Raw genomic sequence first — 24,734 nt, 5'->3', positions numbered from 1 at the left:
TGTCCAGGAGAGTCCCCGCTGCTTCTTGGCCCCCTGTCTGGCTGCCTAGGGGCCCTGGGTCCCCTAAGGGGGGGAGCTCTGGGGGTGCTCAGGGGGATGGCTGGCTGCCATGGGTGCTGGTTGGGCAGTTTGGGGCCTCTTGAGGGTGTGCAGGGCTCGCACGTGTGTGTGCTGCTGGCTGCATGCTCTCAGCTTCCTGCCACAGGAAATCCAGGTCCATGGTGCTTTAAGGGCTGCTGTGCACGGTGACCATAGAGCCCTGCAGGGGCTGGACAGCTCATCTCAACCTCTCAGCTGACTGCTGCCATGGAGGACACCATGATTTCAAAGTAGCAGGAGGTGGATTGTCTACACGCACCCTACTTCGACATTTAACTTCCAAGTAGGGCACTACTCCCATCTTCTGATAGGAATAGCATTTTGATGTCTCACCACCTAACGTCAATTTCAACTTCGAAGTGGTGCGCAGCATGTGTAGACATAGCCTCTGAGATTCACGGCATTTCCTATCATGAGACCAGTCCCTAGAATCCCTCCCAGATTCCCACTTTAATCCCCATAGAAGGGAGGTAGAGTGAGCACGTGGAAGATAAGCCCTTATAGTGCATTAACAATGAGAATGAAATGGAGTACCCCTGGTCTGATGACAGAGATAATCTTTCAAGTGTGCTATGTCCCCGCACTATGGTTGTTGTTCACTGTGACCTTGTTACTACTTACACTTCACATCTGCAGGGCAGCGGTCTTTTGACTGATGCTCTACCCAGCCTCATTTGCAACCTATCTAGCAATGGCGACTGCAGTATTTGGACTACAGCGAAATTCTTTGGTACCAAATATGCTCTAGGTACTGAAAGGGACTGTACCTGAGCACTGGGTACCAATCAGCAAGCTAATGAAGCAACTAATATCAAGGTTGATGCTGGAAGAAGGGCACTCCACAGATTTAATGGGTACCACCAGTATATGTTTAAATATTAGCACTGAGGCGGTAGAGATACCTTGCTCAGGCTGTTCATTGACTGCTGAGCCTGAAATGACTAAGATGCTTACAAACTAACACATAAGTAACTAATAATACTACAGGCTTGTACCTATGGCTAGTTAACATGTGGGAAGCCAAGGTATGAATCTACAGTGTGTAGTAAGTACAGGCCTAGCATGAGGCCATAGGCCTGAACCAAAGTAATGGTCAAAACTTTGCTAACAGAAAGCAAAGTGCAGCTGTGAGCTAAAGGAATGCATTGCTCACAGAAGTTGGCAAGAAGAGGGTTGATGTTGCATAAACATATCTACCTAGCATATTGAAATAGGAACACGGTACCAGAACACCCGACCCTGGAACATTCCACAGATAAGGAAGAACAGGCCGACCCATCCCAATGACAGGGGCAGAAGGATAATATAATGGATAGAGATGTTTTGTTGAAACCATGTACAAGGTGAGAGGCGGCACCTGATTACGTAGAAGGGTGTACCTCAATACGTCAGGAGTGATGTGTAAGTTGTTTGTACTTGTGTATAAGAATGTAATCTTGGGATGTGGTCTGGGTCCGGCTGAGGAGGCAGTGGAAAGTCCCGCCACTGACTGAGCCGAGTCCATTGGCCGTGGGTGCATATTTGTAGTATGCCCTGACTTAAACTAAGAAATCTACAGGGAACTACTACTGTATCCAATACGGCAATAAACCTGGCCGATGTGCCTTCGCACCTTACTAGACTCTGTGGTCATTGGGGGTTCTCTTCGAGTCTGCTGTGTCAGCTATCTACAGAGCTGGGGCAGCACACAGAGGGAACACACGCACGCAGCCGAGTGATACATTGGAGAGAGCAGAGCACCATGCTGGTGGCAACTCTGATGACACTGGTGACCCCGACATGAACAAACAGTCGCTATGGATGGTAGGGCCAGGCATCTCGTGGATTAATAATGTACCTACTGTTCCCTTAGGAACAAGATTCCTGTTCATAAATCCACCAAGTGATGCGGTCATACTGTCCTTGTTATATGGGGATTATATGCAGGAAGAGCCAGTGAAAAAGGAATAGATGTGGCTGATATGACTGGTCCTATATCAGGTACAATGGCTATGAAGTAGTGCTGTTTTAAAAAAAAAACAAAAACCCTTTATATCTGTAAGAGAGAAGTGAGTGTTGTTTTGTATTTTTACAGGTCAAGATGCCAACCTGGATATGGACCTTGGCAGGCGTTTTGGTGATAGCCCAAGACTCGAAGGGATTGGTTGATGTCATTAAAATCAACCGAACACATTCAGTGACCAGGATCTTCCGAGTCGAGACAGCAGATAACCCTGACGGATGGGAGACAGCAAGTCAGCAGCACCCTATCAGGATTGAATTAAAGCTGGTGTGTGAAACTCAAGGAAAGCAACAAATGGAAAACATCCTCAGGTTTTCGCCCTTCCCGATTCTGATGGCGTGGGGATGGACAGTTAAAAGCGGCAGCCAAACTCAACACGTTCCCATCCCAAAGCTTGAAAATGAACGAAGACGAATTGAAAAGGAACTGACTTTAAGTACAGAGACACAGGGGGAGTATGCATGCTGCTGGAAGGTTGATGTTGTTGTTAACTGTAAAGCCATTGATATTATCGCACGTTCTCATCCAGGTAGTACACCACAACCCCATGAACATAATACAAATAAGGAAAGGAAACGAGCAACTCCGGATATGGAGCGTGCTCTAGTGGCGCCAAAGCAAGTTATGGAGGTATACGTTACAGGTATAGTGGGGGAGGATCTTACTCTAACATGCATTATACAACCACACGTGCTTCAAACCAATACAGTATATCTGGATTGGTTTCGAGCAGTAAGCCCAGTAATCAGTTACATTAAAGGACAGGTAAAAACATATGGGGATTGGCTAAATAGGGTGGAATTTACAAATGTGCAAAATAAGTGGAGTGCATCTATTCGCATTCGCAATATACAATTAAGGGATGCAGGTACATACACAGGGACTTGGTCTATAACCCCGAGTACCAGTAAATGTATTTACCACGTGCAGGTCTGTGAGGATGCATGTCCTACAGCAGCCCCAACACCATCCCCTTCCCTCCCTCCACACATTGATACTACCCCAAAGGAAGGATGCCCATTTATACAACCATGGCCCACATCAGGAATCTTCCTACACCCCACGATGGAATATACGGTGGAGAATGTAGGATGGCTTTATATGCCACTTAGACTGGATTTTACAGGTATGGACATGCCAAGGCAATGTCCCAGCCATTATAAGGATTGGTTTAACTCTGAGATGCAAATGCAGTTACAACTTTGGAAGGGCTCTCAAAATATCCCACAACAACATAGAGACAGACGGGATATATTGGGAACAGCCCTGGGAGGGTCTAGCCTTGACATGTCCCTATGGAACTCGGCAGATATTGAAAATCTCAGTTTAAAAATCAACATTGTGGTGAATGGAATAGGCAAAGCAGTTAAAACTGGAGGAGGAATTAGTAGTCTATTACCGGATCAGCATGCAATCACTATTGACAATATGCATTTAATTGCACAAGGGTTTAAACACCTAAATGCTACTATTCTCTCTCTTATCAACAGCATACAAAACAATCCACTGGCAGTTGCCTGTATAGCCTATGGCAATAGGGTAATAGAGATTGTACAGCAAAGTTTGCTACAGTTACAGCTTCAGAATTGGCCACGTATCTTAGACCAGGCATCCATCATGAACCAAATACAACAACAGGGCATAAATCACATGAGGCCTATCTTTCTGCAATTTGCTAAATTTGATAAAATCCCAAGACAGAATCATGAGGAGGACAAGAGTATAAACCTCATGATGGCAGTGCCTAGATGGGTACAAGAGCCAGTTAAGGTTTACTATGCAAATAGTGTAGGGACGTTGGTAAACAAGACATATGTGCAACATTACCCCACTGTGTGCTTGGTAACTGAAACTGGCTCAGAAGTTAATCAAGCGTGTTGCACGAAACATAATGGATGGTGGTTGTGTGAGTGCTATGCCAAAATTGACATTAATGCCACTACAAAAGGCTGGGCACGATTAGTACAAAAGGAATTAGTTGCAGAGGTGGTGCGAATTCAAGACACGGCTTGTGCCATAGGGTTTCATAATTTCTCCATAAATGGCAATACCTGCCCCACAAGTGAGGCAGGATTCTGTGTGCCTGTGACCAGCACCATTCAAATAGGAGCCCATGCCTTTTGGCCAACAAGAAAGGGTAATGCTGTCAGTGAAATGATCATCCCACGTGAACGCTTACAAAACTTGTTAATTGACCTGTTTCCCCCTGTGAAGTTCTTACAGCGAGAGATACATGACTTGGTTGCAAGAACTAAGGAATCCCTAATACCAATAGCCCAATTGATTCAACAGCAGATAAATGAAATTGATGCGGTGCACCAAGAGGTGGAAACACCCTGGTGGGCGATTCCAGAGGATGTGACTTTACATCCAGTGGTCTGCACTCTAAGCGTATTCCTAATGGGGATCCAGGCACTAATTGTTGTGTTGATAGGAATGTGCAGCTACATGATCCGTCAGACCAAGAAAGCTAAGTTACAAGGTCGAGTAAACAAAGGAATGGAAATGGCAATCAACACTGCTGTGGTATACCCAAACAATCATTTGATGGAGTGAGAAGTTAAAGCACAATAACCTACACTGGTAGATCACAAAGTTATAAGACTTATATATTCCATATATATCCATATATATATATCCATTATATATCCGTAACCTACATTGGTATATCACCAAATTATAAGACCTATATACTATATATTCCATATGCACATTTATTCCATAATACACATTTGTATCTTTGGGATAGTCTCTATATCGCCATGAAGCCCACAGTAGGACAATAGGTGCCTGACCACCCCCCACGAACTCAAGGTCCCGGGCCTAACATTCCCAGGCCCACCATAAGGGACTAAAAAATAATTGGATAATAAAATCTGCCTAATAGTCGTACGAGGGAATGTGCAGACTAAAAGACAGATGGGGCATGAATGTATGGATGGTGACATAAGATAACCACACAACAGTGTTTAGCCCACTGGGTTATCTTTAGTCCATAAATTATGCTTTTCTGGGACGATGGGTAAACATCCTCCCCATAAAAGGACAAAAAGTGGGGAAATGTAGTAAGTACAGGCCTAGTATGAGGCCATAGGCCTGAACCAAAGTAATGGTCAAAACTTTGCTAACAGAAAGCAAAGTGCAGCTGTGAGCTAAAGGAATGCATTGCTCACAGAAGTTGGCAAGAAGAGGGTTGATGTTGCATAAACATATCTACCTAGCATATTGAAATAGGAACACGATACCAGAACACCCGACCCTGGAACATTCCACAGATAAGGAAGAACAGGCCGACCCATCCCAATGACAGGGGCAGAAGGGTAATATGATGGATAGAGTTGTTTTGTTGAAACCATGTACAAGGTGAGAGGCGGCACCTGATTACGTAGAAGGGTGTACCTCAATACGTCAGGAGTGATGTGTAAGTTGTTTGTACCTGTGTATAAGAATGTAATCTTGGGATGTGGTCTGGGTCCGGCCGAGGGGGCAGTGGAAAGTCCCGCCACTGACTGAGCCGAGTCCATTGACCGTGGGTGCATATTTGTAGTATGCCCTGACTTAGACTAAGAAATCTACAGGGAACTACTACTGTATCCAATACGGCAATAAACCTGGCCGATGTGCCTTCGCACCTTACTAGACTCTGTGGTCATTGGGGGTTCTCTTCGAGTCTGCTGTGTCAGCTATCTGCAGAGCTGGGGCAGCACACAGAGGGAACACACGCACGCAGCCGAGTGATACATTGGAGAGAGCAGAGCACCACGCTGGTGGCAACTCTGACGACACAGTGCACTGGTTTGCCATGCATTATCTCACAGTATGGCAAAGTCCTAAGCACTTTAACACCAATGCTAGCAGAGAAGCAGGGATTCTGTCTCACTGCCATTAGTGTGAGTAAGGTACTGATGGGCACCCTCCACACTTGATGGCCTTGGGTTGTGTGGAGGCAAGGACATCTAGAATACAGGCATGGCTCCATAGAACTCTTCTGGCTAAAAGAATCCAGCTTCATATATATGGTACACATGTGTACAAAGACTACAATCCATGGGCAATCACATGAAGAATTTCATTCTGCTAGCAGAGAACTTAACATTGCCCTTCCTAACTATTTACTACCTTGGAGATCTCACCCACAAGCTGCGTCTACACGTGCACGCTACTTCGAAGTAGTGGCACCAACTTCGAAATAGCGCCCGTCGCGTCTACACGCGTCGGGCGCTATTTCGAAGTTAACTTCGACGTTAGGCGGCGAGACGTCGAAGTCGCTAACCTCATGAGGGGATAGGAATAGCGCCCTACTTCGACGTTCAACGTCGAAGTAGGGACCGTGTAGACGATCCGCGTCCCGCAACGTCGAAATTGCTGGGTCCTCCACGGCGGCCATCAGCTGGGGGGTTGAGAGATGCTCTCTCTCCAGCCCCTGCGGGGCTCTATGGTCACCGTGGGCAGCAGCCCTTAGCCCAGGGCTTCTGGCTGCTTCTGCGGCAGCTGGGGATCTATGCTGCAGGCACAGGGTCTGCAACCAGTTGTCAGCTCTGTGGATCTTGTGTTGTTTAGTGCAACTGTGTCTGGGAGGGGCCCTTTAAGGGAGCGGCTGGCTGTTGAGTCCGCCCTGTGACCCTGTCTGCAGCTGTGCCTGGCATCCCTATTTCGATGTGTGCTACTTTGACGTGTAGACGTTCCCTCGCTGCGCCTATTTCGATGTTGGGCTGAGCAACGTCGAAGTTGAACATCGACATTGCTGGCCCTGGAGGACGTGTAGACGTTATTCATCGAAATAGACTATTTCGATGTCGCAACATCGAAATAAGCTATTTCGATGTTGGCTGCACGTGTAGACGTAGCCACATGGATATAAATTCTGGACCCACAATTACCAACTTAAGGGTTAATTACCTGATAAGGATTGTACTTTGCCTTTTATTCCCGTTGCAGAAAGTAAGGCAGCATGAGTGGAGTACTGAAGTATGATTTGACATGTACCACATTAGCTGAGCTCCAAATATGGCCAAGCTATCTTTTATAATAGTGCTTGTATAGGTTGCTATAAATGTTGTTCTGCTGAATCCCAGGCTGTTCCCATTCCAATTATTCCCTTCCACTACCACCATTTCATACCTTGCAGTTGGGATTGGCTCCATTTTCTATCAGCAGCTTGATAGCATTTGGATGACCACCTCCTGCTGCCTCCGAGAGAGCGGTATTCCCATTAGCATCAGTGCACTCCACCATGCTGATGTGATTACAGAGACGAATAGCCTTCCCTTTTTCATCACTACCCACACCATTCCTGGTGTCCAAATCTGATACCTGGATAAAGATAGGCAGATGGAGAAGATTAATATGGAGAATGGGAAAATAATGTCTTCTGCTCTGGATGCCTTTTGCAATTGTGTGTCACCTGAAAAATTAGTGAAGAAAGATTTTTTTTTGATACATTTTATTTACATTGTCTGTGAAGCTTATTTACATTGTCTGTGAAGCTTCAGGGTTTTCCAGACACACACAAAATATTTTCCCTGCACTGAACAACTCACAATTAAAGAAGGCAATATACAGAAAAAGCTTAGAGGCAGGAAACACAGCATGATACAACCCAGATGCATAATACACACCTTATTAGCTCCTGACTTCATTTATATTTTGTCTTTGTTACCTAATGAACAAGCCTCTGAGAGGAGGAACCAGGAGATTTGGAGCCTCTTTCATAAAGCATATTTCAGAAGGAACAATTTCTACAATGGAATGTGATCAAAATCAATTAATTTAGAAATGGACAGAACTCATAGGAAAGGATATACGCCTTTCTGAGGCATATTCCAGTTCCTACAGAACCACTTCATCCATCATGTACTAACTTCCTTTAGCACAGCCTTCATCTCTTCCACATTTCCATCAAATGCTGCCTCCAACATCCGTTTCTTCCTTTGTTGTATTTCTCGCTGCTTCCTCTTTTCTTCTTCCTCTTTTTTTCGCTCCCTTTCAGCTTCTTCCTGCTCCCTCTTCACCATTGCAATGAAGGCCTACAATGAAACAGTCAGAACAGCTTAAAACACAAAGAGACTCTGAGTGTCCCAGAAGATATAGATTCCAGCTTCTTACATAGAAAGCAAGGTGGGCTGATGATGGTTTCTCCATTGTTATTATTTATAATGCAGCAACACCTAGAGGCCCCAATCAATGCCATACTCTACTATGCTATATACATAAACATAACAAATAGACAGTGCCTGACTCTACGAATTTACAGACAAAATCAACAGTAAGACTCAACTGAATGATACAACAAGACAAGGATGCACAAATTACCATGGATACACTTACAGTTTTCTCAAGAGAGCATAATAAACAGAGAAAAATTCTGTTAGAGAGAGCTTAATTAAACCAGATAAAGACATAAAATCCAACATATAAGGGTTGAAACAGGACAAATTTAAAAGAAAAATAAAGAACAAATTTTTAATAGGCTAATTAAATATTGGAACCAATAGATGTGGTGGATTCTCTGTCACTTGAAAGCTTTATATTTAGACTGAGCATCTTTCTGATAGATGCTCCAGTTCAATCACAAGTTACATAAGAACTTAAGGTTGGCCTTGTTGAGTCAGACCAATGGTCCATCGAGCCACTATCATATCCTCTGATAATGTATGGTGCAAAGTGCGTCCAAGGAAATGAATAGAACAGATAATCATTGAGTGATCCATTCCCCGCTGTCCACTCTCATCTTCCAGCAATCAGAGTCTACAGATATCCAGAGCATGGGGTTGCATCCCTGACTATTTTGACTAAAGGCCAGTGATGGATTTCTCCTTCATGTACGTATCCATTATTTTAAATCCTGTTGTAGTTTTGGTGTTACAATGTCTCCTGGCAACAAGTTCCATGGATTGACTGTGCATTGTGTGAAGTAGTATACAAGTTACTGGCTCAGTGTACAAATTATAGAGTGCAATTCTATCATCTATGTTGTTCAGGAGATCATCTTAGAATCATATGATTATAATGACCCCTTCTGTCCATTTAATCTATGAGATACTACCTCTTCACACACCCCCAATTCCAGAAGAAATGCTCTAATTCCCACCTTTCTGAGTGGGGTTATTATTTCTTCAGCATTTTAAAGCCTTCAGGGGCTAGACTTTGCTAGTTGAGAGAGCTGAAGCTTTTCTAGGAAGGCTGCTATTTTGTGCTGTGGGGTCTTGACTTTCATTTTAAAAATGAAGTATCTAGCTTTGGTTGTGAACACAATCTACAAAATGTGCCCCCACAGAAATGAACTCCATGAAATCTGTCAGAGTCTTCAGCAGACTAAAGAAAAAAAGGTTATCTACCTCTACATAATTGTTAAGTATCAGAGGGGTAGCCGTGTTAGTCTGGATCTGCAAAAGCAACGAGGGGTCTTGTGGCACCTTATAGACTAACAGAAAGGTATGAGCATAAGCTTCCATGGGCAAAGACCTATATAGTTGTTCTTCTTCAAGAAGTGTCTGTGATGTCGATTTCAAGTGGGTGTGTTTGCACTGCATGTACAGTCACTAGAAGGTTTTTCCCCACTCATATCTGTAGCATTGGCTTTGAAGCTCCCACGAGTTGCACCTTCATGGTGCCACATAGAGGGTTCTGCCAACCCCCTACCTCTTCATTTTCTTCTTGTCGGTGACCCCAACAGAGGGGTAGGTGGGTGGGTCTTAAAATGAACATGAGCAACACATCATGAAGAACAACTGTGGAAGGCAAGAAGCCTAAAGATGTACCACATGGGCTGACAGAACTCCCATAGATAGAGGACATCCTGACACAGGGGAGAGAAGCATGCTCCATCTTGTCTGTTTATATAAAATATCACCACTGTATCATAACCGATAAACGTTTTCCCTCCAGTTGGGCTTGAAAGGTGAGGCAGGCCAGATGTACCATGCCTCACTTTCTGACACTGATGTGGAGCAAGAACATGTTTTGGAACCAGAGGCCTTGAGTCCTGAGCCTGGTTCCCACCCCACTATTAACATGTCTGTAACTAGAGGCAGCAGAGTGAAGCCTGGAATTTGGAACCCCTACACAGACTCTTTGTGGATTGAGCCACCACTGGAAGGCCTCAACTACTGAAGTGAGGAGAGTGACCACCTTGTCCAAGTGGTCTCCTCTTGGATGATTTGCTGATGCTAGCCAAGACTGAGATGAGGTCTCAGATGGAGCCTTGCATGTGGCAATGTGTCCCATAAGTTTCAGGTAGTTCCGTGACATGGTAGCAGGGTCATCAGTAGCAGTACTACCTCAGGTCCTCTATGATGGAGCACATAACCTGGAAAGAAAACTCTGGGAGAAATGTTCTGGCTTGCCTCAAATCTGTAACTTTCTGGATCAGGGGAGTGAAAAAACGGCATCCCCTGCCCCCGCTAAGCACAGCAAATTACAGTGCTATAAAGCAGCAATGTGAACCAAGCACTGTTAGCTATTCCCCTTGTGGAGGTGATTTATACAGTGCACTGACAGAACTATCTCCTAGAGGAGGGATGTGCAGTATGGGGTGTACAGAATTTTGTAAGGGTAATGCAGCTCATTTGGGCTGCTTCTGCCCCCTCCCTTGCAGCCTCTGTTACCTTCCCCACAGCCACTCTGCTCCTATTATGCTGAGTTCTGCCAAGAGCTGTCTCCTGCCCCACCCCCTTTTTTTTTTTGGCAGAAGCAGCAGCTCATACCCACTATCTTTCCTGCGAGGAGGGTTTGGCCTGGCTGCAGGCAGGGAAGTGAGTGGCAGCTGAGTGTTCAGGGGAGTTCAGACCAAGCTTCCCACTGCACATATCCTGCTCCATGCTTTACAAAAGGCTCTGCTTGCAGCTGCCAGCAGGAGAGGGTGGGGAACAGTGTGGTTAGAAGAGCAGGAGGGCTTCACACTCTATGTAGATTAGACAGTGCATCTCCAAGGCCGGGCTGGATAAGCACCTGCCAGCTACCCACTCCCTGCTCCCTCCAGGCAGGGCCAGCAGGCAAAGTAAGCCCTCCTTCAGCAGTGTGTTGACATATCCCCAGCACTGGTTCTGGGCTCAAGATCCACCAGGGGCTTTGCTTTATGTATGCTAATTCTATTTTATAAATTGTGTTCAGACTTAATTCCTTCAGGCACCCTGGATTGGAAGGGCTTCAAAGCTTCTGATTCTTTGAAGCTTTGAAGAGTCTGATTGACATAAAGAGAGAGGAACATATTTTGTTTAAAGTTTTGTTGCTGTTGAGAATCCCTTACAGCAAGAAGCAGTATAAGTTAGGAAATAAGCACAATTACTACCAACCTCTTTCTGTTTAGTGCCAGGGTCAGAGAAATGATCCCATGGGTCCAATCAATAAAAGAGGAGATTTACAAACATTTTTGTTGGTCTCTCTTCCTTGAATGAGCTAAAAATGAAAGCCAAGCTTTTCTAAAGAAAAAGTGGCATTCAGAAAGCTGATTTATCCTGTCCCCCGCCTCCCCTGGGACTCCGCCACCACTGTTACTGAGGGAGTGCAATGCACCACTTCCAGGAGACCACCGCTCACGTCCAGTGCCATCTGGGGCTGGAATGCGGGGAAGGGCTGCTAACTGCAGAGACAAAAAGTGGGACTTGATGTAAAAAGTTTGCTCACCCATCCTGGAGATCATGCCATGGCCACAATTTTGGTTTAAACTGCTGCCATGGTAGCACTGTCACAGTGACACTTAAAACTTTAAAGTCTAGACAAAGCTTAAGTGGGAATGAGCACTGCCTTATGTACATTTACCTATAGGCCTAGCTCAGAGGTCTGTAACCTGCAGCTCCGGAGCCCCGTGAGGCTCTTTAAGGGCTTTTTTGTGGCTTCCAATGCTATAATTGCAAAGTAAAAAAGCAAAAAACAAAAAACAAAAGAAACCTGATTATTTTTGATAGACGGTGAATGTTTAAATGCCCAACTATGAACAACTCATATCTAAATAGCAAATGATATGTGACCTCAAAACGCTGGATGACTCCCCCTTTAATATGTGCAGTGCCTTGTGGGATATGTTACTGTATCTGTCTTTTGATCAGGTTGCTAATAAAGGCTTGATTTTGAAAAGGAAAAGCAAGCTCCTGGCATTCCTGATGTGAAGGGCAGCATGCACTTTAAGAAAACTGAAATTAAATGTGAAGTAAAATTGCATAATTAAAGTAGGTTTGGGAGCGAAAGGAAGAAGATACACAAACACATGTAAAGTGTGAGGAAATAGAATACATAAAAATTTGTGAACATCCTCCAGCAAACACATATTGCATTACAAATCATTGTGAGTGCTGTTCGTAAAATAGGGGTTACAAAAAGTATAATTTGACATTATTTATTAAGGACCATCTCGTGTTCACATGCATTGCGGCTCTTGAATTACTGAATTACGTTACATCATCAATACATGTAGCATTTTGCCTTATCCCCATGAAAAAAAAATCTTTCATAATTATTTCAAGTATAACATGCCTTGGTGCATGCCTTGATCAGCGAGTAATCAAAGTACAGAAACATCTGTATCACAAATGAGGCAATGAATGCTATGTGTAATATGGAGGTTTTTCTAGGTACTGCTGAAACAACCAGTGTAGGTAGTCCATCGTATCCAACAAAGATATCTTGAGCTTGCACAGGCTCATCGGTTGTGGACTCACATGTGGCTGAGGAGTTCAAGCTTTGAACAGCATGGGTGTTCACAGTGGGGGCAAGCGAATTGTCTTGGCTCTGTTGGTGCAGCTGCTGCTGTTGCTTTCTTCCTCTCACAAGCATCAATGACGCGTATGTGTCGTTGGTCTTCAAAGTTGTCATCTGCGTGTCGTACAAGAGCATGCCAGCCTATTCGGTCTTTTGCATGCTGCTCTAGCTGATCCGGTTTTAAGTCAGCACAAGTAATGCTGGCCTTCACAAGTCTTTATACCTCATGTGAGGCCTACCTTGATTCCTTTTGCCCTGAGAGAGTTCACCATAGAGGAGCTGCTTAGGGATTCTTGACTCTTCCATTTGTATGACGTGCCCTGTCCAGCTAAGCTGGGCTTTCAGAATCATGGCTTCGACGCTTCTGGTTTCTGCTCTGTCCAGGACTTCAAGGTTCCCAACTCTGCCCTGCCATCAAATGTGCAGTATTGACCTCAGGCTGTGTGTGTGGAAGGGCTCCAGCAGCTTTATGTTTTCTGTTCAAGGTCCAGGTTTCATAGCCCTACAGGAGACTGGTCAGGACTACTGCCTTGTACACCTTCAGTTTCGTGGACTGTCGGATATTGTGCTGATTCACACTCACACTCTCAGATGTCCTAGTGCCCGGCTGGCCTGGCAGATTCTGGCAGCCATCATTGGCTATCACACTGCCAAGGTACTTGAACTTCTCTACTGTTTTTAACTCTGTTCCTTCAATAAAGATTGAACCAGGGAGAGCAGCAGATCCTGGAGCAGGTTGAAACAGTACCTCAGTCTTTCATAGGCTGATGGTCAAACCAAAGAGGCGAGTGGCATCAGCAAACTTGTTGACGATGAGTTGGAGATCAGATTCCTTGTGTGCCATAAGTGCACAGTTGTCAGCAAAAAGGGCTTCAAGGATGAGCCTCTCAAGCATCTTGAGTTTAACATTCAGACGACGAAGGTCAAAAAGTGACCCATCAAGTCTGTATTTTATGTAGACTCCATGGGCCAGGTCCCTAACTGTGTGGCTGAGGACGCACGTGAAAAAGAGGTTGAATAACACTGGGACCAGCATGCACCCTTGCTTCACACCATTGGATATCTCAATTGGATCTGAGGACTAGCCATTTGAAAGAACAAAGCCAATAATTATCATGGAACAGGCATATGAGAAGGGAGTTGCCCCAGTATTTTCCACAGTCAGCTTTGTTGCCCTTGTTCTTGAAGAGGGAGATGATTGTGGCATCCTTAAAGTCTTTGAGCAGGTGGTCTTCTTCCCAAATGTTGATCAAGATGTTGTGAAAGGCTTCAAGTGACACTGGTTCTGCCACTTTGAAAATTTCAGCAGGGATACTGTCCATCCCAGGGGCTTTGCCAGAGCTGGTCTGACTGATTGCCTTTTTGACCTCATCCATTGTAGGGGGCAGGTCAAGACTGTCTATTGTGGGTTTCTGAGGGATCTGGTCTAGGGCCACAGGGTCAACAATGGAGGGTCTGTTGAGAAGGTTGCTGAAATACTCTCTCCACCTATTGCTGATGCTGTTCTTCTCCCTCGGAAGGGTCATGTCATCTGCAGACATAAGAGGTGTAGTACTTGGCTTTGAAGGTCCATATACAGCTTTGATAGCACTGAAGAACATCTTGGAGTTCTTGGTGTCAGCATAGTATTGGACTTCATCAGTTTTACTCTCCCACCACCCATCTTGCATTTTGCGAAGTGCCATTTGCGCCTGGCTCTGAAGGTGTTTGAAAAAATCATATTTGGAGTTTGAGGACTGATGATTTTGCCATAGCGGAAATGCTTTCTGCTTTTCCTCTAAGATCTTCATGATAGCTTCGTCATTTTCATCAAATCAGTCTCGGTGAACTCTTTTTTTCAGTCCTAGTGTTGGCTTGGCTGGCTCCATCACCAGGGTTTTGAACTGGTCCTACTTTTGCGTTGGGTCTCCAGTCAGAGGTCCATGGGACGTCAGCACTTCGTCAAGGCAGGCTGCAAATTTCCCACGATGACCAGTATGTTGCAGCTTCCAGACATTGAAGGAGGGTCTGCCAACCTTGAGCTTCTTGTGGTGCAGTGGTGTGATGTGCAGCAAAAGCACTGATCTGATGAGTTGATGATCAGTCCAGCACTCAGCTCCCTGCATGAACCCAGTGATCTTAACATCTCGAATGTCCCACCTGTGACTGATGACATAGTCAATCAGGTGCCACTGTTTTGATCTCGGGTGCATCCATGTGGTCTTGTATTTATCGGCTTGCCTGAAGAGAGTGTTGGTAATTGTCAGGTCGTTTTCAGCACCACAAGCTCAGCAGAAGGCGGCCATTGGCATTCATGTTACCAACACCATGATGCCCCAGCACCCCTTTCCATGTTCTACAGTCCTGGCCGACCCTGGCGTTGAAGTCACCTAATAGGAGAAGGTTGTCACTAGGAGGGGCTGCTTTCACAAGATGGTCAAGGTCCTCATAGAAACTTTCTTTTGCTTTGTCACTGCTTGTCAGTGTGAGGGCATAAGCACTGATGACTGTAATGTGGCAAGAGGTGTTGAGGGGGAAGTGGAGCTTGACCAGATGCTCACTGATGCAAGTTGGTAGGTCAGGAAGCTGGTGCAGAAGTGATGTCTTGACGGCAAGTCCCACTCCATGGATTCTGTCTTCATTTTCTGGCCTGCCTTTCCAGAAGAAGGTGTAACCGCCTTTTGGTTTGCAGATGGATCCTTCCTCTGCCAGCCTGGTCTTGCTCAGGGCGGCTATGTCAATGTTATAATGTGCCAGTTCTCTTGCTACGAGGGCCATTCTTCTCTCAGGCCTCATAGCATTCTCCCTTTCCCAGAGGGTACGAACGTTCCATGCTGCAAATATCATCTTTCTTTTCACTGTTTTTTGACCACTGTGAGGGTAAAACTGCCAGCTGTGGCATGCTGGCCATTTTGGTTGGGACAAGCAATTTTTGGGACACCTTTTCTAGTCCCCTCTCTCATTTTGAGGATGAGCAGTGCTGTTCCTAAAAAGGCCTGCTCATTCGCCTGGGATGCTGCCAAACTCCTCTGTTGTCCTGGGGTCAGAGTCGAGCGACCAAAGTCCACAGGCCGCCTATGTGCAGGTTTGGAACTACGACTCCCAGTGGTCACCTCCACCTGTTGCTTCACCCCTCCGCCATCGCCGCAGGACTTTCAGGTAGACAGAAGTGATGAGAATGTTCAAAGAACCTGTGCGGGAGAATGTTCATAGTGGAAAAGCTGTTGCACAGGGCAGTTCCACTGTCTCAACCTCAGAAGCCTGGTTCCAGTGGTATGAAAAGTTGTCACGGCTGGGACTTCCTAGGCTGCAATGGATGGCCATGCCGTCTTTGGTGCCTTGTCATGCACTTCGCTTTCCACAGAGTGTTGCAGAACCGCTTTTCTGGTCATTGGATCTTGCCGTTGATCTCATCTGCCCAGTCCGCTGGGGCTGACTTTGCATGCTGGGATAGACAATTGCCTATTTCACCACAGGTTTCAGACCTGCCGGCTACCCTCACCTGGTTTAGCCCTCCTGTTGAAGCAGTTTATCAGGGTGTGGCCGCTGCATGCTACAGCTTCTTGGAGCCACAGGTGACAGCCAGGTGCCAGGTGGTGACCAAAGGTGCACGAACTTGCCCTGAAGAGACACGACAAGTCCCCACACCAGAGGTGCTACCCCTCCCTGGACACTCCATACACGCCGCTGAAACAACCAAACAAGGGCAAATTGCTTAAAATGGGGCTACTTACAGCCCAAGACTAGGGGGTCCTCCACTATAAGGCACAATCAACCAGTCACACAGAATACTGCTGTTGCCACGCTGGGCAGCAAGTCCCATAAGCAATTCCCTTGCACACTACAGATTCTCTTTTAGCACAACCAGTATCATCCTTTACACAGATGAGAGGTTATGAAAACCAATCTTACAAAATCTGGTCTTCCAATCCCACAAGACCAGCCATATTTCCAGGTAAATGTATACCTCACATCTTACCCAAAAGAGCTCACCATGCCAAACCTTTAGAATTTAAAACCTAAAGTTTTAGCAATACAAAGAAAGAATGGGTTGAAAGTAAAATTGTTAAAGCAATCAAATTACATATATCCATCAAAAAGTTCTTGATGCTGACTTGCAGCAGAGATGAAGTAGGCTGCTATCTTAAAAGTGTCTGAAATCCATCCTTTGTTAGGATGGGTCATCTGTCCTTCTGGGCTCCAAAGACAAAAATGGAGCTCTCAGGGTCCTCTTCATACCCTTGCCTATGTGGAGGGAACTTCATTGTTCTCGCTGTATGTAAGCATGTCCAAGATGGAGCCTGTCACATGAACAGCTCACCTGTCCAAGTCCTTTTTAGGCAATCAGCTATTGCCTGTTTGCTGGATCGCATATTTACAGCAAAGTTCCTCAAATGCTGATTGACACCTGAAAAGGCCTTTTGTCTGCCAAGTACTGCTTTACCTGACTAATAACCCTTTCACAATAGGGTTACTAAGCCCCTTATTGAGGTCTCCCAAAACTAAAATTTCAAATATAAGTACAGAACCAATACTTAAAACTTCAAATATAAAATTAAGTCCATGCTCTTTGCTGGAACAAAATTATTTCTCTCGGGCCATTTGTTGGTGGGTGTGGCTGTGGCAGGATTTTTCCAGACCTCATCTGCTGCCTTCAATTCATCAAGTGGTAGAGCTACTCTGGCAGTTCTAGGAGATTGTAATTTTTTTTTTTTGTTTTTCAGAAACTTGTGTTGCTTCTCAGGTATTTTTTGTTAAAGTGATCTCCTGACTGATTGCCACTCTCTTCAACAGGTCCTGGAATTGTTCCAGGTCATCAGGAGAAGACCGGTAAATGAGTGAGAGAGCTTCTCCATTGGAGATAGCAGATTCAGCTGTTGATGAGTCCACAGGAAACCATGACCCAATATCATCGGGCAGGTGGTTATCATGCAAGCCTATTTCTTTCCCATTGTGTGAAGGAACCAACAATATAGGGGATGGCTGGTGCTGTGACACAGCAGAGGTGCTCTAGAGTGACTCCTAATGGGCCTGCTGTAGTGGCAGAGTGATCAATGTGATTGAGGTCTGCAGTAGTAAGGCTTGTGTGTATGGCAATGGTGATGATCTTGGTGATAATCCACTGCATAGGTTGCACTCAGAGACAAATGTTGTGATGAGAAGGTGTTTCTTCTACAGTGAAAATATCTGTTAACCCTAGAAGAGCATGAAGATATAAGGGCTTCTGGAAATTGACCATCCCTTCTGGGTGAGCAGTCTCTATAATCAGCAGAGTAATAGGAGCACAGTGAATTATATTGTCTCGGTACCTGGTGATAATGGTGGTAGCCACTCACAGCACCCTTGTGGTGGTAGGGTGGACCATGGATGTGACAAAATGCCCCCATGGTTACTGGGTTAACAATCTAGGGCAGGGTATGGTTCCCTGAGGGAACTCTGTTTTAGCCCTGGCATCCCACAGTGCTATGGGTGAGAGCTGTTGCTGTGGTGAGGTTTGGCTTTGTTCCCCTGGGGCCAGCTGTCTGATCTTCATCTCGCCCTTCTGAAGACCCTTGTGTAACTCCTGCTTCCAGCTGCTGCGGTCATCTGCCAGCTCTTCACAACTATCTGGGTCAATGTCTGCCTCCTTGAGGTCCCTATTACAGATGTCTTTGTAGCGCAACTGGGGGCATCCGGGAGGTCTTTTGCCAGAGGCTAGCTCGCCGTACAGGATGTCTTTTGGGATCCTTCCATCATTCATCCTGTGGACGTGGACAAGCCAGCGGAGCTGCCACTGCCTGAGGTGGGTATACATGGTTGGAATTCCAGCTTGCTCGAGGATGGTGTTGTTGGGCACTCTGTCCTTCCATGATATCCCTAGAATGTGCCTGAGACAGTGCAAGTGGAAGACATTCAGCCTATTTTCCTGGCGGGCGTACAAGGTCCAAGACTCACTGCGGTAGAGGGGATGGGGAGGAGGGCTCTCCGGCTCCATCCGATGGTGGCGCGGGTGTGGTCTGGCCCTCAGAGGACAATGCTGTGGAGACACAAGGGGAGAGAGAGGCCACCTGTCAGTGATGTCACCTGGGCCCAGGGACTCCACCCATGCCACTCCTGCCATCCCCTCAGGTGGTGCCTCCCCTGCCGACCCCCCCTTGGGGCTCCCATGTGTCCACCGGGATCTCATCTGTGGAGCAATTGCTGGCTGTGGCCTGGCCCCCGCATCCCTCCCCGGTTGAGAGGGCTGGGGTGCTGTCCACTGGTGTGGGTGCTGGATGGCGCCGTGCCTGTGTCTGGGACAGGGCAGGGGACCGTGGGATAGGCCCCCCCACCCAGGCTGTCAGATCCACCTGTCACTTACCTAGGGCTCCAGAGAACAGGTCTGGGGACACTGGCCTCGAGAGGGCCTGGCTGGAGGTACTGGAGCTGACTGCGATGACTAGTGGGTCCCGCTCCTCCGAGTTGCTCCCTGGCCCCGCAGGTGTGGTCTGGCTGGAGGGTCCCAGCTGCTCCAGTGGGTCCGTCTCCCAGTCAGTGTTCAGCCCGCACATGTTCACCACCACCGATGGCTCTGGGACATTCTTTGGGCCGAGGAGCTGTTGCAGTGCCCGGTAGTGTGGGCACCTCGGGCTGGTCACAGCCCTCGATCAGCTGGGGACATCCTTGGCCCGGCTATAGGCTACCTCAGCTCCTTTACTTTGGAGCGGACCTGAGTGGCCATGTGCTGGGGGTGTCCCCGCTTCCGCAGCCCCAGGGACATCCACTCAAAGGCAGCTATCAGAGGGGTAGCTGTGTTAGTCTGGATCTGTAGCAGCAATGAAGGGTCCTGTGGCACCTTATAGACTAACAGAAAAGTTTAGAGCATGAGCTTTCGTGAGTTAACTCTGAAGAAGTGAGTCTGTGCTCATGAAAGCTCATGCTCTAAACTTTTCTGTTAGTCTATAAGGTGCCACAGGACCCTTCAAAGGCAGCAGTGTTGCAGGGCCTCCCTGTGCTGTGGAGCAGCATCTCCTCCTCTGCCCAGAGGCCAAGGAGGTCTTTTACCTTGGCCTCTGTCCAGGAGTGGCCCCTCCTTTTCTGGACCTGGTTATCCTCCAGCAACCCCTTGGGCGGGGAAGAGGGGGCCTCCCGGGCCCACCCCGGCGTGCAGGGGGATCCCCATCCTGCTGATGGGCTGGGTGACACATCTGTCCAGCTGCTAGAGCATGTATAGGGCTGAGCTCGTGCTTCTCTAGCCTTGTGCATGCTCTCAGCTTCCTGCACAGGGTTTCCGGAGCCGTGCGGCTTTAAGGGCTGGCCCAGGGACCATAGAGCCCCAACAGGGCTTGCTAGTGCATCACCCGCGCTCTCTGGATCTGCCGCCATGGTGGACCCGCAATTTCGAAATTGCGGGCCCAGAGCATCTACACATGCACTATTTTGAAATTTGATTTTAAAAGGGGCCGCTCTTCCTGACCCCGGATGGGAAGAGTGGTTTTGAACTCGAGCCTCTTTTCACCAAAAACAATTTTGAAAGAGGCTGTTGTACGTGTAGATGCTCTGCAGCCTCTTTTGAAATTGGGCCCACTTTCAAAATTAATTTTGAAATAGAGTGCTAGTGTAGATGCACCTTTGGTGAAGTAGTTTTTCCTAATATCTAACCTACACTTCTCCCTCTTCAACTTCAGACCATTACTCCTTGTTCTGCCATCTGACACCAGTGAGAACAGTTTCTCACCCTCCTCTTTAGAGCTTCCCTTCAGGAAGTTGAAAGCTGCTATTAAATCAGCCCTAAGTCTTCTCTTTTGTAAACTAAACAAGCCCAAATCCCTCAGCCTATCCTCATAGGTCTTGTGCTCCAGACCCTTAATCATTTTTGTTGCCCTCCGCTGAACCTGCTCCAGTACATCCACATCATTTTTATACTGGGGGGCCCAAAATTGGACACAATCTTCCAGATGTGGCCTCACAAGTGCTGAATAGAGGGGAACAACCACTTCTCTAGATCTGCTCGAAATGCTCCTCCTAATGCACTCTAGTATGCTGTTAGACTTCTTGGCTACAAGGGCACTCTGTTTACTCATACCCAGCCTTTCATCCACCATAACCCCTAGGTCCCTTTCCATTGTACTGCTGCTTAGCCAGTCAGTCCCCAGCCTGAAACAATGCTTGGGATTCTTCCGCCCCAGGTGCAGGAACTGAGGAGAGAGTGAGGCTGCATGTGGCATACCTACCAGTGCGAATGGTGTGCGCTGCATTAGCACACATGCAGCCCCACTCAACACTGCTTGGAAAAAGTCTCTGTGCTGCAGTGCTGGGTGAGCCCAACACATACTGTTGCACACCCATGGGGACAGCACTTGAAGAAGAAACATTTTGTCTCTGTTCTCTTGTTGTGGAGGGCAAGTATATTAGTGTGCCACGATGTTTTGGTTGCTTCTGTGATTATCTTTACTAACGTTAGGGCAACCAGGCCTGCTGGAATCAAGATATCCACCATGGGGTCAGAAGGATCTGACATCTCCCCTACTGGATTCCCACATTTTGGGCCACTCTCTTCAGGAGCACCTTGTGAACCAGGTTATCTCTGTGGGTGGGTGCTGCAGAGGTCTCCTCTATCACTTCATCAGAAGTTGAACTGTCCATGTTCCTGTTCCTGTTCCTGCCTTTATGGCTTCTAAAGATTGCCAGGTGCTAGTTCCTCAGGCCCTGTGTCAACCTTGGTACCTCATCCTGTGTCGGTCTCACTATGATGGGAACACTTGTGGGTCAGAGGAGGCAGCAGAGGAGCTCTTCCTTCTGAGGCAACTGATAGCAACACCACCGAATACAAACCCTGGGATGGATGAAATGCCCATCAGGTCCAAAAGTGCCATTGCTCAGACACTTGCCACAGAACCAACCAATGCACCAGGGACAGACTGCCAGTTTGGGGCCTTAAGTGCTGATGCTGCAAATGGTGCTAACTTCTCAAGTCATAAGACTCTGCCTCCTATGGAAATGACTTACTCCTCAGTGCTGGGATGGCATTGGGGACCAATGCCATGTAGAAGACAACCAGTGCCACAACGTGGCTGGCTCATCTCTAGATGGCACTGGATGCCTTTGTGGTGCCAGTGGTCTGGCATCCAGTGCCCTCATGTCTGGCAGGAGATGATGGTCCCATAATGACTATAAGGTCCCTGGCTGCTTTGAAAATATCTGATATGGAGGAATGCTCTAATGTCTCTCCATGGTACTCACTGAAGTGGACTCCAGAGGCAGTGGACTCAATGGACCCCTCAGTAGGGCTGGAGCCAACAGTACCACACAAGATGGCACAGAGCTGCAGTGGCTCAGCACGGATTGCACTACATTCGAGCCCTCACACTCGGATGTTTTTGGCATGAGTGCTATCCTCCCTGTTTAAGAAGCTCTTCTGTCTTGGACAGTCATGTAGGTGCTGGGGACCTTCAGTCCTCAGATTCTGTCCTTGATGCAGAGGGCTCCCTCACTGGAGCTGTTGCACTCGGCACTGATGTGGATGTGCTGGATTTTGCTTCAGATGGCTACTTTCATCAGGTGGAGTTTCAGTCTCAGTCCCTCCTCCTCTCTGGGACAAAATTACCTGCAAATCTTACACTGATCTTTTCAAGGGATTCTGCTAGATATTTCACACAATGTAAGGGACATCAGCACTCAAGCCCCACACTGTCTAAGCCCTTAAGATTGAGGCAGTAATACTATTTACAAGAGAAAGAAAAGAGTCCACTAGAGAACCACTCACAGGCAGTAAGAAGGAACTGAAGAGGCACAGAAGATGACGTGATCCTAGGAGGCTCCAGAGCTAACCTTAAGGATACGACTTAGGGAAAAACCTAGCAACTTTGTATGCAGTGTGTATACACCTACTTGGAATTGACATGAACAAGCATTCAAAGAATAATAGTTATAAGAGATGTGAACTAGTCTTCATCTCCATGTGGTATTAACAATGAAGCCTAATGATGACAATTTATTATTAAAATTAATTAGTTCAATGATGATTAAAGCATGTAAGAAAGAAGAGGCACAGTCATATCACTGAAGATCTGCACTATATACTGACTGGCAGTTCATTTTTTTCTCACTTGTAAGCTGCGTCTACACGTGCACACTACTTCAAAGTAGCGGCACCAACTTCGAAATAGCGCCCGTTGCGTCTACACGCGTCGGGCGCTATTTCGAAGTTAACTTTGACGTTAGGCGGCGAGACGTCGAAGTCGCTAACCTCATGAGGAGATAGGAATAGCGCCCTACTTCGACGTTCAACGTCGAAGTAGGGACCGTGTAGATGATCCGCGTCCCGCAACGTCGAAATTGCTGGGTCCTCCATGGCGGCCATCAGCTGGGGGGTTGAGAGATGCTCTCTCTCCAGCCCCTGCGGGGCTCTATGGTCACCGTGGGCAGCAGCCCTTAGCCCAGGGCTTCTGGCTGCTTCTGCGGCAGCTGGGGATCTATGCTGCAGGCACAGGGTCTGCAACCAGTTGTCAGCTCTGTGGATCTTGTGTTGTTTAGTGCAACTGTGTCTGGGAGGGGCCCTTTAAGGGAGCGGCTGGCTGTTGAGTCCGCCCTGTGACCCTGTCTGCAGCTGTGCCTGGCATCCCTATTTCGATGTGTGCTGCTTTGACGTGTAGACGTTCCCTCGCTGCGCCTATTTCGATGTTGGGCTGAGCAACGTCGAAGTTGAACATCGACATTGCCGGCCCTGGAGGACGTGTAGACGTTATTCATCGAAATAGACTATTTCGATGTCGCAACATCGAAATAAGCTATTTCGATGTTGGCTGCACATGTAGACGTAGCCATAGACAGATAATATGACAGGCAGAGTCTGGGAGGTGGTCACCACTTTTTATTTTACAGTTTCACCACTTATGATCCTTCAGATTGTACGTAACCCATTTTCTGTTGTAAAAATTGCAGAATTTTCCCATATTTAAAATGTAGTTTTTACACTAGAAAGTGATAGGTTAGAAATTCTTGTGGAATTGCCAGAAGGGGAGGATTCAAGATACTAAAGGAACTTTTACATAGAGATACACAGTTAGAAAGAAAAAAAAAAAGAGAACAAACATATTAAGGACAGCAAAGAAAACTATTTAGAGTCCCTTCTCTAGTATCTTTTCTCATCATCTTAGAATCCTCTTCTCTTACTGAAAGGTTATGGTGCACATATTATCTCGAAACTGACTTCAAAAATATTTTTGGAAATAAAAATTAATGTCAAGAGCAAACTGGTCTCTGCCTCAAACAGAACTAAGGCCTGAATATTCACATTTTATTGCTATGATGGTGCAATTACCAATCTTTTACTTACCCTCTTTTTATTTCCAATTAAAAACTTACCTCTCTCTGTAGGCGATCCATTAATTCTGTGTATTTTCTTTGCTCCCTCAAGCGCTTGTCCCTCTCTCTACATGCCAGGATGCGACGGAAAGCACACTGCAATGTTAGCACAGCCTTTTCTTTGCAGGTCAGTTCTGTGTGATGCATAGAGAATGAATGAAGATAAACCACAACCCAATGTGGATATGAGACGACAAAATGAACACTGATTTGTGCATTCAAATGACAAAATAAATCTTTTTTGGCTCTAACTTCTATTGAGTCCATAAAATGTTAGTCAGATAGGAGGACTGTTGAAATGAAATCATATTTCCTTTCACTCTTTTAGATAATATGACATAAACGTTTTGTTATTTAATGTCCCAGAGGTAGAGAGAAATACAGTATTTAATCAAGGACCCAAGCTGACATTTAAAAACATACTAATTTCCACCAGTTTGTGATTAAATTTCTGCTTCCAACCCCATTTTAAAATGCCTTATTGTTAATCAACGAAGGGTCCTGTGGCACCTTATAGACTAACAGAAAAGTTTAGAGCATGAGCTTTCATGAGTTAACTCACTTCTTCAGATGCTGGTCGAGTTAACTCACGAAAGCTCATGCTCTAAACTTTTCTGTTAGTCTATAAGGTGCC

The 24,734-nt window shown here is 46.4% G+C and overlaps 1 protein-coding gene across 1 annotated transcript in view; it reads right to left on the bottom strand.

Moving 5' to 3' along the window:
• Positions 1-24,734, bottom strand: part of IQANK1 (IQ motif and ankyrin repeat containing 1) — a 216,658-nt gene that overhangs the window by 136,010 nt on the left and 55,914 nt on the right. Inside the window, exons 3-5 of the mRNA XM_074985540.1 lie at positions 24,101-24,234; positions 7,963-8,127; positions 7,223-7,414 (exon numbers count right to left, since the gene is read on the bottom strand). Coding sequence (XP_074841641.1) covers positions 7,223-7,414; positions 7,963-8,127; positions 24,101-24,234 — 491 coding nt within the window. The remainder of the gene's footprint in view (positions 1-7,222; positions 7,415-7,962; positions 8,128-24,100; positions 24,235-24,734) is intronic.

The sequence above is a fragment of the Carettochelys insculpta genome, chromosome 2 (genome assembly GCF_033958435.1).
Source record: "Carettochelys insculpta isolate YL-2023 chromosome 2, ASM3395843v1, whole genome shotgun sequence".
In the NCBI taxonomy this organism is placed as follows: domain Eukaryota; kingdom Metazoa; phylum Chordata; order Testudines; family Carettochelyidae; genus Carettochelys; species Carettochelys insculpta.
This window is presented reverse-complemented; position numbering and strand designations above follow the sequence as displayed.